The sequence below is a fragment of the Mobula hypostoma genome, chromosome 9, assembly GCF_963921235.1.
Source record: "Mobula hypostoma chromosome 9, sMobHyp1.1, whole genome shotgun sequence".
NCBI lineage: Eukaryota > Metazoa > Chordata > Chondrichthyes > Myliobatiformes > Myliobatidae > Mobula > Mobula hypostoma.
Genome location: NC_086105.1, coordinates 95,817,075 through 95,831,573, shown reverse-complemented (window position 1 = coordinate 95,831,573; position 14,499 = coordinate 95,817,075). Strand labels below are relative to the sequence as shown.

The following is a 14,499-nucleotide window of genomic DNA, read 5'->3' as shown; positions in this document are numbered from 1 at the left end:
CCCAGACTATTTGGGCAAACTTCATTTTTCTACATTTAAACTTGTTGCAGGCAATAAATGAAAACAAGGGATAATTTGTATTTGGCTTTCAAGATGAGCATAGCTTCCAAGTTGTGTACATAAATGACTGATCAACTCCGTTTGTCTAAAGGGTTATAATGGTGCAGAGAAAAGGAAGGACAAAATGAGGCAAGAATTAAAAGCTGTACATGATTAAATGAATAAGATTAAGACTTAGCTGCTGGAGCAACCCCTCTCAAACTGAAATTGACAGCAGTGAAGCCGTGCAGAAATTTGGTGAATATCATCTTATCTTCAATTAAAAGCCTTGGAAAAAGAAAAACAGCCAAATGTTGTGTCTGATGCCCCTTCTAGTGCTAAATCCAGTTCCTGGAAGATTACAAGCTTGCTCCAACCAGACACTTAAATAATGAAATATACCATTTTCTTGAAAGCAGAGTTAAGGTTGGGTTCCATCACAATGTCTGAAAGTGGTAGGGACTTCTCTTTTTTTTAAAGTGCATTTTAATTCATGGGTTTGTTTTGTCAACAACTTGAGAGTCAGTACACAGTCATAATAAATCAGCATGTGTCTTCTTATGTTAGTTGTAACATTAATTCAGCTGGACATACAAAGACCAAATGAAACTAATGCATTTTATTCACTAGTATTATAAACAATAAAAATGAATATATTTAACAAAAGAAAGAAAACAACAATAAGAGAAATCTATGGCCACTATCCCAACCCCATATCATTAGCAGTACTACTGGATAGAATACCGCTCAAGAAATAATGGGAGCTTTTAGTAAACATAATTCAGTAATTGTTGATTACTCCAATTGCCTGGATAAATTAGATATGCAAAGGTAGTCTTGTGAATAAGTTATGGAATGCATTCAAGAGAATTTCCTCAGACAATAAACTGTGGACAAACCAAAGATCAAGCTATTTTCAGATGTGATCATGCATGAAACCTTGAAGAATCATCATAACATGGTAGAACTTCAAATTTAATTTGAGAGTGACAACAACAGGTCCAAAACTGGCATCTTAAACTTACTTAAAGATCATTACAAAGGCATGGAAAGAGAATATGCCAAAGTTAACTGGGAAATTAGAACTAAAATGTATGATAGGTGGCAGATAATGAAAGAAATAGATACATGCTATTAAGGAATAAAGAATCTTCACAAAACAGGATTCACCCAAAACTAACTAATATTAAGGATGGTATTAGACTGAAAGAAAAGGCTTAGAATATTGCAAAACAGAAGTAGCAGGTCTGCGAATTAGGAGTCATAATAGGGAGTAAGGAATGAATGAGCAATTTTCAAATTGGCAAATTGTGACTGGTGAAGTTCCAGAAGAAGGCTTGGCTACTTATAATTTATATTAATGACCTCAGTGAAGGGTCTTGTAGTTAGCTTTCCAGATGATACAATGATAGATGGGAAAGTAAGACAAAGAAGAATGTGAGGTCCATAAAGGGATATACTGTAAATAGGTTAGGTGAGCGAGCAGAGGGAGAATGTAATAGAATGTATAGTTATAGAGCATAGACTATGGCTACGGGTCCTTTGACCTGAGTCCAAGCCAAACACCGTACCCCGCCCCCGCCAGTTAGTCCCAATTTCCTGTGTTCAGGCTATAGCCCTCTAAGCCAGGCCACTCAAAGTGCTTCTGAAATGATACTATCGTACCTGCCTCAAACACTTTCTCTGTCAGTCCATTCCATATACCCATCTTCCTCTGAATGAAAAAGTTGCCCCTCAGGTCCCTTTTAAATCTTACCCCTCACCCTAAAACCATGATTTGGACTTCCCTACCCTGGGGAAAAAACTGTTACCATCCACCTCATCAATTCTACTTATAATTTTGAACATTTAATACACAGTAAATTATGGGTAGGAGGTAGAAGGTAGGAGGAGGTGGTGGGAGAAACTCAGATTTATCCACTTAAGTAAGATAGAAAAGCAGACCATCATTTAAATGTGTAACGACAATGCTGCTGTGCAGTGGGATCAGGATACACAAAGTTAGCAAAGATAAACTACTGGAAGACCTCAGAAGGTCGAGTAGCATCTGCGGATGCAAAAGGATGATTGACGTTTTGGGTTGAGGCCCTGCATCATCCCTTTGTCTTTGTAGAAGTTGCTTGACCTGCTGTCTGCACCCACCAATAAATCAGACTTGCAGCCTTCCACACTAGCAATGTCCAACTGGGTCTTGTGATCACAGGAAAAGTGACTAAGTTCAGACTGTTGGACTGCACACTGTTCAGACTCACTGTTAGACTGCACACTGCCTTGGCTCACCAACTCGTCCGATGCCTCTCTGACGTAGGCAAAATGACAATCCACACCAAGTCCCACTCCTTCAGTTACTCTGCCGACAAACAACTTGCTGATGGGGTTGTGGTAAACCATATATATGTTGTAACTGGGTTAACTGTCTGGACACGTCCCTCTGCTGACTGCCCCTGTGGCTCCTCCCACAGACCCCTGAATAAAGGTGATTTCACCTTGCCCCTCCCCCTCAGTCCGAGGGCAGACACTCAGCATGGAAGTCAAATTGTACAGCGAATAAAAACCTTTCAGTATTTACCCTACTTCAATCTTTTGGAATTCTTGAAGATGCTTTGGGGTAGACCTGCAGTACTGTAAGTTCTTAATCTCCAGCAGGTCTTGTGATTTGTAAAAAATACATTAGAAAAAGACAGAAGCATCTTTGGTTGGCTCAGCAGAAGCTGCCTCGTCTGAGCATGCTGCCATCTTACCAGAATAATGTTCTAACCTTTGAAAGTAAAAGCCAGGGGTGCATTAACTGAATAAGGGGAGATAAATGATGAAGCAAAAAGAGGATGGGGTTGAGAGAGGAATCTACCATGCAATGACAAAGTTTATCATTGATGCCATGCTACAAACTGAAACAAAATGATGGACCGGCCTTACCTGTAAACAACTCCACTTAATACCATAGACAGCTTTGGTCCAACAACCGCGACCACAGATGGTGCAATGAGGTTAGAAGCTGAAAACACTCCATAGATAATGGCAAGACTTGGAAAGAAAACAAGATAGTGTAATATTAGAGTATTCCATTCATTTCTTCTCCCCTCACAATCTATGCACTACTTTGGATTCAACCTACCCACTGAATCTCCAACCACACCTAATGCACACTCTTCCCCATCATAAACTCTACCCACCCACTGAATCACCCTCATGCCTAGAGTACACTCTTCCTGTCATGGACTCCACACACATATTGAGCCTCCTTCTGTGTTCTATTTATATCCTCTCCCATCACAGAGGCATGGAATCTCCTTCCACTCCTCTCTAACTTCTTGCAGTCTTCCAGTCCCCTGAGATTTCCGATTCCTGCTATCTTCTCCACTTTTCAAAGCCATTCCATCAGATTCCTAGGTTCAAAAGACTGGAATTTCCTCTTTATGCCTCTATTCATCTCTCTTGACTCAAGATTCTCCTCAAATCACCTCTGATCTTTCAATTGTTCAATGTCATGTTTGTCTGAAAATGAATTAGTAAAGCAGTTTGGGATATTTACTGTATTAAGGGCACCACAGAGATGCAAACAGATGCCTTGCCATAAAGCAAAAGCAGCTGTCTCCAGTGACATTACCCAATTCAAAAATTATTTAACAGAAGTAGGGAAGTCTTATAAATGTTCAACTTGGCCTCAGTAAAAATGCTTACACACAGCAACGAGTTCCTCTGCTCTGAAATCAAGGTCTTCAGATTCACTCAACCAGTACAAAACCAGATTACCATATAGGAAGAAACAGAAAATGAAGCACACTTGGATTGATGCCAAGTAAACTCAGTGCAGTGGGAACTACCAATTTTGGACAAAAAAATTTCCTAACCACACTCCCTTCCCATAATTTACATAGATTGACTTAGGCAACAGTGGAGAAAGCAGGTGGCTGAGAGGAGGGGCTTTGATCCATAAGTTCATACAAAACATTGGAAATCAATCCAATCAATAGGAAAGAGACACAACCCTCAGTACCTGTCATAACCACTGCCAGAGAAACTGGTGTTGGTCAAACTCCGTATTACTGTTTGCTGCAAAAGAAGAACATTGAAAGGGTTATTTTTATTCCTCTCCCATAAACATCTACATATTAAAGTGTACTCTCTTATATTGCTTCAAAGACTCACACAGCAGTCATGCAATGCAGAGCAAGATCGAACAGCAGTGCCAACAGTTCATCTGTTTTTGACGGTGTTGCATAGTTAAAGAATATTTAACCAGAGACTGGGGAAAGTTCTGTTTCAATAATGGTCAAACAATCTTTGACATTCACCCCATTTCGTAGATTGGGCCTTGGTTTAATATCACTTAGAGCAAACAATGCCTCTGACAATACATCATTGCTGCAGTACACTTTAGATTATGTGCTCACTCCATGAAGCAGGTCACCAATTTACCGTATAAACCGACACTGGTATACTACAAATTAACTGGCATTAAGAATGCAAAACTCTGCAGAAGAATCATTTAAACTCTGAAGTAAATTGTGATCAGATTGAATAGTTGTGATCTTATGACCTACTTATGTACCAGAATGAGTCCTAAGTACTATGCCTTTTACCAATAAACATTTCAATGTTCAGAGTTCTCTATGATTGTTAAAATAACCAACTTTCTAAACTCATAGAATTTATCTTAGAGATTTTATAAACTTTTGCTCAGATCTCCAATCTCTGGTGTAATTTTGGTGAAAGTTATGTTGCAACTTTCTCAGATATTTACAGCGCTTTTTTCCCAAAACACTTTTTAGGCCAGATTGATCTTACTTTGTTTTCTTGAGATCTTAGAGTTGTAAACTTAGTCAGCTCCATCATGTGCACAAGCCTCCATAGTATCCAGCACATCTTCAAGGAGTAATGCCTCAAAAAGGCAGCATCTATCATTAAGGACCCCCATCACCCAGGTCATGCCTTGTTCTCATTACTACCCTCAGGAAGGAAGTACAGGAGTCTGAAGGCACACAATCAATGATTCAGGAACAGCTTCTTCCCCTCCGCAATCCAATTTTTAAATGGACATTGAACCCATGAACACTACCTCACTACTTTTTATTTTTGTTTTTTGCACTACTTAATTTAACTAATTAATATATATACTTAGTGTAATTCACCTTTCTTCTATTATTTCGTATCGCATTGTACTGCTGCCACAAAGACAACAAATTTTGCGACATATGCTAGTGATATTAAATCTGATTCTCATTAGAGATATTGGAAGAAATTCAATTAGATTTAAATGGCTGACAACATTTATTTCAGGTTTTGTTAAGTTTTTTTTGCAAATATGAGAAAACAAAATAATAGATTAGTTAAAATTGATATAGTGTTATAGGAAGGGAATAGGCCAGTGAGATTCAATTGGTATTGATACATAGAACAGTGCAAAACAGGACCATGTTCATCAGCCCACAATGTCTGCACCTAACATGATGACCAAATAAATCAATTCCCCTCTGCCTGTACATGGTCCACATCTTCCCATTCCCTGTATATCTAATAGCCTCTTCAATTTCACCATTGTATCTGCTTCCATCACTTCTTCGTCCATCTCCCCCACCCCCCAGCAGCCTGTTCCAGACACATACCACTCTGTGTAAAAATCTATCTACTTATAACTGTTGCAAGGCCGAGGCTGAGGACAAACCCAAGTGCAGGAGGCAGGGTCGTGATGCATTAGCACCGCCGCGAACGGGGAACTGGTATCCAGGAGAGTCTTTACACAAAGACAAGGTTTACGTAGAGTATCCAGGAAATGATGCAGAACTAGAACTGCCAATCCCAAGGAATCGGGAATCGAGGATTACTCACACTAGAGTCAACCAACGCACTGGCAAAGCAGAGTTTTAACCTGTGTTCGCTAATGGGAACCAGGTGTGCTGTAATTAGTGGAATTGGGAATGACTGGAAATCAGACGAGGGGATTAAGGAGATAATAGCAAGATGGGGAATTACCAGACAGGACCATGACAGTATACTCCCTTCAATGGGAGCCTCCAGGCAATTCTCCAGGCTTGTCCGGATGGTCCCGATGGAAGTCTTGGATGACGGAGGGATTCAGGATGAAGGAGCGGGAACCCAGGAACGCTCCTCTGGGCCATACCCTTCCCAGTTGACCAGGTATTGGAGGCCCCTGCCCCGACGGCGCACATCTAGTAGCCGCCGGATGGTGTATGCCGGATGGTTGTCGATGATCTGGACGGGTGGAGGGGTTTTGGCCGGAGGACACAAGGGACTGGCAAAGCGGTTTTAATTGGGAAACATGAAAAGTAGGGTGGATGTGCATAGATCTTGGTAGTTTAAGTTGGACTGCTGTGGGGTTGATGATACTTTCGACCTTGAAAGGTCCCAGGAAGTGAGGAGCGAGTTTCTTAGGCTGGTTTTTGAGATGGATGTCTTTGGATGAAAGCCACACCATCTGCCCAGGTCGATACTCAGGCGCAGGAGTCCGGTGTTGATTAGAAATCCTCCTATTGCGATTCACTGATCTGAGCAGGGCCGTGCCTGTGTCCTCCCAAACCTTGCGGCACCGATCGATATGGGCCTGAACAGACGGCACCGCAATCTCCTCTTCTTGCGCGGGGAACAGCAGGCAGTTGGAACCCAAGGGAGCACTCGAAGGGAGACCTTCCGATGGCAGTACTAACCAGAGAGTTGTGGGCATACTCAACCCACGTGAGGTGGTCACTCCAGGTAGACGGGTTGTTGGTTGTAATACAACGTAGTGTCACCTCCAAGTCCTGGTTGACCTGTTCTGTTTGCCCCTTCGTCTCTGGGTGGAAGCCGGATGACAGGCTGACCGAGGCACCTAAGGCTTTACAGAAGGCCTTCCATACTTGCGAGATGAATTGGGGACCTCCATCGGAGATGATGTCCGCGGGGATTCCGTGGAGGACAAGAAGGTCTGCGGTTTCCTGAGCAGAAGGGAGTTTAGGGAGGGCTACAAAGTGCACCGTCTTGGAGAACCGGTCTACCACGGTGAGTACGGTGGTGTTTCTGTGTGAAGGGGGTAGACCGGTGACGAAATCTAGGGTGATGTGCGACCAAGGACGACCAGGGACAGGTAGGGGACCAAGTAATCCGGCAGGTAGCCAATGGGAGGCTTTCCCCCGGGCACAGACGGAACATGCAGAGACATAGAAACGGGTATCCGCCTCCATGGAACGCCACCAAAGGTGTCTTTTCAGGAGAGCCAGTGTCCTATCACTCCCAGGGTGGCAGGCGAACCGAAATGTGTGCCCCCAGCGGAGAACCTGAGACCTGACGGATTCAGGCACAAAAAGGCGATCGGCGGGTCCATTGCCGGGGTCAGGGTCATCCCGTTGGGTTTCCTTTACCATGAACTCAATCTCCCAAGTGAGGGTGGCCACCACATAGGTTGGTGGGAGGATAGTCTTTGGGCTGGAAGTGTCCTCATTGAAATTGTATTGGCGGGAGAGCACGTCAGGTGTCCTGTTCTTGGACCCTGGACAGTATGTGAGGGAAAACTTGAACGGTCCAAAAAATAATGCCCAATGGGCCTGGCGGGAGTTCAAACATTTGGCGGTCTGAATATATCCCAGGTTCTTATGATCAGTCCAAACAAAAAACGGGTGTTCCGCCCCCTCTAGCCAGTGCCTCCATTCCTCTAATGCTAGCTTGATCGCCAGTAGTTCCCAATTCCCCACGTCGTAGTTCCGCTCGGCGGGGGACAGTGGGCGAGAAAAGAAGGCACAGGGATGAAGCTTATCGTCCGGACTTGATCGTCAGGACAGGACTGCTCCTACCCCGGAGTCGGAGGCGTCAACCTCAACAATGAATTGACGGGAGGGGTCCGGTTGGACCAGGATGGGAGCGGTTGTGAACCGCCTCTTCAGGTCAGTGAATGCCAAATCAGCCTCGGAGTCCCAACAAAAAGGTGTGGTAGGCAAGGTAAGTCGGGTAAGGGGCACCGCCACCCGACTGTAATCCCTGATAGATCGATGATAAAAGCTTGCAAACTCCCAAAAACCGCAGAAGTTGCTTGCGGGTCATGGGTCTGGGCCATTCTTCCACCGCCCAGATCTTCTCGGGATCTGCCTTCATCTGCCTGCTTTCAATGATGTAGTCCAGGAAGCTGACCTAGGGGACGTGGAACTCACATTTTTCCACCTTCACAAATAACTTGTTCTCCCACAGTCCCTGGAGGACTAGACGGACATGGTGAATGTGTTTCTGGGGGCTGCCCTTCCTTTTGGCCGCAGAGGACAGGTATCCTGGAAATGTCCTGGCTGGCCGCAATAGTAACAATCCCCGGCTCTCCGCCTCCGAAGTCGTTCGGCCGAGGAGAGACGGTTCTGTCCCAGCTGCATCGGTTCCTCCCCCAGGGTAGTGGGGATGGTCAGAGCAGGAGCTTTACTTGGAGCGGCTGGGGAAGGGAGGCTGGCTGAAGATGGTAAGGTAAGGTAACATGGGCTGACCTGAGGAGCAGGGCGACTGGTCTTTTCTCTCAGCCGCTCTGGAAGTCGATTATCGAGCCTGGTAGCTAGAGAGATCAGAGAGTCCAGGCTGTCCGCGTCATCCCTCGCTGCCAGTTCATCTTTTATCTTATCTGAGAGGCCCTGTCGGGACACTTCCCGTAGTGCCTCGTCATTCCACCCAGAGTCGGCCGCTAATATTCGGAACTCGATGGAGTATTGTGCTATGTTTCGCGAACCCTGACAGAGTTAGCAAGTGCTTAGCAGCGCCCTTACCGCGAATGGGCTGTTCAAAGACCTTCCTCATTTCGGAGACGAAGGAGGGGAAGGAGGAACAGACCTCTGGTTGGTTGACCCAGATTGCGGTGGCCCATGCCAAGGCATCCCCTCGCAACAGCCCTATGATGGATGCAATCTTTGATCTGTCCGAGGTGTACGTACATGGCTGTTGATCAAAGACCAAAGAGCATTGTAATAAGAAAGCCCGGCACTTCCCTAGATCCCCAACGTAGGGTTCCAGTTCGGGCACGTACAGCTCTCGAGGGGATTGTGTTGCCGATCCGAGGGGCATAGTCATCCCAGGCTGTGCAGTTTGGTCAGTTGGGGTTCTTGGAAGGGACGGAGTAAGGGAAGCGGATACCCGGTCAACCTGCTCACTGACCTTCCTCACATTCATGGACAGCGCACGAAGGTTTTCCGTGACCTCTCTGAGCAGCTGGTCGTGGGCGCCCAGTCGGTAGCCCTGGCTGGCGAGGGCCTGTTGCACAGGGTCCGTATCCGCTGGGTTCATTCTTGGGCAGCTCATTCTGTTGCAAGGACGAGGCTGAGGATGAACCCAAGTGCAGGACACAGGCGTGGAGGCAGAGTGAGGCGTTAGCACCGCCGCGAATGGGGAACCGGTATCCAGGAGAGTCTTTACACAGAGAAAGATTTATGTAGAGTATCCAGGAAATGATGCGGAGCTTAGAAATGACAGTCCCAAGGAATCGGGAAACGAGGTTTACTCACACTAGAGTCGACCAACGAACTGGCAGAGCATGGCTGTGGAACTGGGAATGATCGGAAATCAGACGAGGGGATTAAGGCCCAATTAGGGAGTTAATAGCATGATGAGGAATTGACAGACGGGACCATGACAGTAACTTTACTATGCTTCTTATATCAACTTATAACATCTACTGTGCTTCTTATGATTTTATAAACAACAGACAGATCTCCCCTCAGCCTCTGACGCTCCCACATCTTCTCAATGGTCGCTTTTTCTAGGTACACCTGTTCATTAATACAAATCAGCCAATCATGTGGCAGCAACTCAATGCTTAAAGATATGCAAACACGGTCAAGACGTTCAGTTTTTGTTCAGATCGAACATAAGAACAGGGAAGAAATGTGACTTTGAAGGTGGAATGATTATTGGTGCCGGACAGAGTGGTTTGAGTATCTCAGAAGTTACTAATCGCCTGAGATCTTTACACACAGTCTGTAGAGTTTACAGAGAATGGTGCAGAAAACTAAAACATCCAGTGAGCGGCAGTACTGTGGGCCAAAATGTCTTGTTAATGAGAGAAGTCAGAGGAGAATGGCTAAACTGGTTATAGCTGACAGGAAGGTGACAATAACTCAAATAACACGTGTTACAACAGTGGTGTGCAGGACAGCATCTCTGAATGCACAACACATCAGACCTTGGAATGAAGGTGCTGTGGCAGTAGAAGCCCACAAACATACACTCAGTGGCTACCCCACTGTCTCTTCTGCACCTTTTCCAAAGCCTACATATCCTTTTCGTAATGAGGCAAATAGAATTGCACACAGCACCCCAAATGTGGCCTAAGCAAAATTTTACAGGAATCATTTAGACAGGTACTTAAATATGCAAAGTATGTAAGTATATTGTCCTAATACAGCAAATGAGGGTGGATTAGCAAAAAGGGTCAGCATGGACAGCATTAGGTAGATGAACTTATAGTATAGCAACAGATGGGCATGCATGATGCCGTGGGCAGTACTGAATCATGGTTGAAAGATTATAACTGGGAGCTTAACGTCCATGGATACACACTGTATCAAAAGGACAGGCATGTAGGCAGAGGGGGTGGCACGGATCTGTAGTAAAAAATGAAATCAAATCGTTAGAAAAATCATTAGTGTCAGAAGGTATTGAATCATTATGGGTAGAGCTGAGGAATAGCAAGGGTAAAAAGACCCTGATGGGAGTTGTATACAGACCACCAAACAGTAACAAAGATGTGGTCTACATATTACAATGGAAGATAGGAAATGCATGCCAAAAGGGCAATGTTACAATAAGTCATGGGGGATTTCAACGTGCAGGTAGATTGGAAAATCAGGTCAGTGCTGGATCCCAAGAGGGGGAATTTCTAGAATGCCTATGAGATGGTTCTTTAGAGCAGCTCGTAGTAGAGCACACAAGGGGATTAGCTATTCTAGACTGGATGGTGTGCAATGAACCGGAATTGATTAGAGAGCTTAAGGTAAAAGAACCCTTAGGAGCCAGTGATCATGATTTGATCGAATTCATCCTGCAATTTGAGGAGAATCCAATGCCAAATGTATCTTATTACAGTGGAGTAAAGGGAATTACAGCAGCATGAGAGAAGAACTGGCCAAAATTGATTGGCAAAGAACACCAGTGGGGATGATGACAGAGCAGCAATGGCTGGAATTTCTGGAAGCCATTCGGAAGGTGCAGGATATATACATTCCAAAGAGGAAGAAGTATTCTAACAGCAAGATGACACAACCATGGCTAAGAGAAGTCAAAGCCAACATAAAAGCCAAAGAGACAGTATATAATAAAGCTAAATTTAGTGGAAAGTTAGAGGATTGGGAAGCTTTTAAAAATCAACAGCAGGTAACTAAAAAAGTCATTAAGAAGGAAAAGATAGAATATGAAGGTAAGCTAGCCAATAATATTAAAGAGGATACCATAAGTTTCTTTAGATACATAAAGTGTAAAAAGAGGCAAGAGTAGATATCAGACCACTGGATAGTAATGCTGGAGAGGTAGTAATGGGGGACAAGGAAATAGCCGACAAACTGAGTATTTTCCATTAGTCTTCACCATGGAAGACACTAGTAGTATGCCAGAAGTTCAAGAAGTGTATGAAGTTGCCATTACTAGGGAGAAGGTTCTTAGGAAACTGAAAGGTCTGAAGGTAGATATGTCACTTGGACCAGATGGTATACACCTCAGAGTTCTGAAAGAGGTAGCTGAAGAGATTGTGGAGGCATTAGTAATGATCACTCAAAAATCAATTGATTCTGTCATGGTTCCAGAGAAATGGAAATTGCAAATGTCACTCTACTCTTCAAGAAGGAAGAGAGGCAGAAGAAAGGAAATTATAGACCAGTTAGCCTGACCTCAGTGGTTGGGAAGATGTTGGAGTTGATTGTTAAGGATTTGGTTTCGGGGTCCTCGGAGGAACATGATAAAGTAGGCTGTTTCCTTAAGCCATGGTTTCCTTAAGGGGAAATCTTGCCTGACATATCTGCTGGAATTCTTTGAAGAAATAACGTAGGATAGACAAAGGAGAATCGGCAGATGTGCGTAATTGGATTTCAGAAGAACTTTGACAAGGTGCCACACATGAGGCTGCTTAACAAGATAAGAGTCCATGGTATTACAGGAAGTATTGATTGATTGGCAGGAGGCAAAGAGTAGAAAAAAAGGGAGCCTTTTTGATTGACTGCCGGTGACTAGTGTGTTGGGACCAATTCTTTTTACATTATACGTCAATGACTTGGTGACAGAATTGATGGCTTTGTGGCCAAGTTTGCGGACAATACGAAGACAGGTGGAGGGGCAGGTAGCTTTGAGGAAGTAGAGAGGCTACAGAAGGACTTAGACAGATTCGGAGAATGGACAAAGAAGTGGAGGATGGAATATGGTGTCAGGAGGTGTATGGTCATGCTCTTTTGTAGAAGAAATAAAAGGGTAGACTATTTTCTAAATGGAAAGAAAATTCAAAAGTCTGAGGTGCAAAGCGACTTGGGAGTCCTCTTGCAGGATTCCCTCGAGGTTAATTTGCAGGTTGAGTTGGTGGTGAGGAAGACAGGTACAACGTTAGCAAGAATGTGATGATTTGGCTTTATAAGGCACTAGTGAGGCCTCGCTTGGAGCATTGTGAGCCATTTTGGGCCCCTAGTTTAAGGAAGGATGTGCTGACATTGGAAAGGGTTCAAAGGAAGTTCACAAAAATGATTCCAGGATTGAAAGGCTTGCCATATGAGGAGCATTTGATGGTTCAGGACCTCTACTCACTGGAAATGAGAAGAATGAGGAGTGAGTCCATTGAAACTTATCAAATGTTGAAAGGCACAAATAGAGTGAATGTGGGGTGGATGTTTCCTATGGTGGGAGAGTCTAAGACCAGAGGACACAGCCTCAGAATAGAGAGGTGTCCTTTTAGAATGGAGATGAGGAGGAACTTCTTTAGCCAAAGTGTGGTGAATCCGTGGAATTTGTTGTCACGGGAGGCTGTGGAGGCCAAGTACTGTAATTGGGTATGTTTGAGGTTGAAGTTGATAGATTCTTGATTAGTCAGGGCATGAAGGGATATGGAGAGAAAGCAAGAGATTGGGGCTACGAGGGAAAATGGATCAGCCATGGACCAGGCAAATGGCCTAATTCTGCTCCTATATCTTATGGTTTTATGGTTACAGTAGGCCGTGGGCTCAGTTTCTAAGCTGAATAACGCTATGACTCCAATGTAGAAAGTGAGACGATGAGAACAGTTTGGGATTGATACAGAAATAATAGAAAATGGGAAAATGGTGAGTGATTTGGGGTTCATGCAGGTTTATAAGGAGAGAAAAGGGCAGTGTTAATAGTTTGAGATTGATACAGATCTACAAACACTGGTGCACTGGGATTATCTTGGGGCTACATTATGCTTGCCCCCGAGGGCATGCCTAAGAAGTAGTCGTGGTCTGGATTGGGTAGACTCTGGGGCTGGCACAAAAGGATTCCTTTGGCTTTGATACCAAGCTAGGGAGAATGGGGAAGCAGAATTGATATAGGGCTAGGGGAAGAGAGAATGACAGAAGGATTTGTTTCGGATTGGTAAAGGTCTCTGAAAAGTAATGAGCTAATGGCCATTGAAGACATAGTTGGGAAACTGCCTTTTTTGTGCTGTAAACATTTCGTGATTCAGAACAGAGAGTTGATTGAAGCTAGTTCATGATCATGGGTTACTTGCTGGAGATAAAGTTATTTGAAGAACAAGATTCTGTTTGTGCCCCAGTCCTGGGATCACATGCTGTAAATCTATGAGTAAATAACAATTATTTCTGTCTTTGCAACTGTTTTGCTGTGTTTTTGCTATGTAGTTCTCATTCCTCCTCTCCAGCTCTCCCTTTGTTAACCCTCTCAGTTCATGAGCCTGGGTAGTGAGCATCAGTGAACAGCTGGACTCTGGAGGTATTGCACCTACGTGTCTTGCATCTTTCAGTACGATGCAACTCTCTCCAGATCACAGCAAGCTACCCGGCTACTTGCTAAGTTAATATATTGTTACTTCATCAACAGTTTATTACCATCGTACCTTCTTTGAGCCCCACTGAGAGTGTGCTGGCAAGGTGCATCTCCATCTGGTGTGGGAGCAGCCGAGCATCGGACTGCAAATCCCTACAAAGGACTGTGAGAACAGCTGAGAGGATCATAGGGGTCTCCCTACCATCCACTGGGGACATTTATCAGGAGTGCTACATACGCAGGGCCCTTAGTGTTATTAAGGATCCCACCCATCCATCCAGCATCCTCTTTGACTTTCTACCATCAGGCAGGAGACTGATACATAAAAACAAGAATGGTCAGGTTGGGAAGCAGCAGCTTCCCTCGGGCCATTAGGCTTCTGAACTCCCCGCTGCATTGCTTTCAAAGTGTGACTGGTGAATCTGTTCCGTGCCTTACAACATTTAATTTATGCACTTTAGTTTGTTATTTATATGTAATTCATCTGTAGATTTTATCCTTACTGTCATA

At 44.3% G+C, this 14,499-nt stretch overlaps 2 protein-coding genes across 6 annotated transcripts in view; one reads left to right on the top strand and one right to left on the bottom strand.

The window, feature by feature from the left end:
- Positions 1-14,499, top strand: part of ubfd1 (ubiquitin family domain containing 1) — a 166,149-nt gene that overhangs the window by 112,295 nt on the left and 39,355 nt on the right. The gene's annotated exons all lie outside the window — the stretch shown is intronic.
- LOC134351876 (UNC93-like protein MFSD11) overlaps positions 1-14,499 on the bottom strand; it is a 71,688-nt gene that overhangs the window by 32,699 nt on the left and 24,490 nt on the right. For all 4 annotated transcript variants that reach the window (XM_063058723.1, XM_063058724.1, XM_063058721.1 and 1 more), the window contains exons 2-3: positions 4,037-4,092; positions 2,956-3,063 (exon numbers count right to left, since the gene is read on the bottom strand). In XM_063058723.1, the coding sequence (XP_062914793.1) occupies positions 2,956-3,063; positions 4,037-4,092 (164 nt within the window). The remainder of the gene's footprint in view (positions 1-2,955; positions 3,064-4,036; positions 4,093-14,499) is intronic.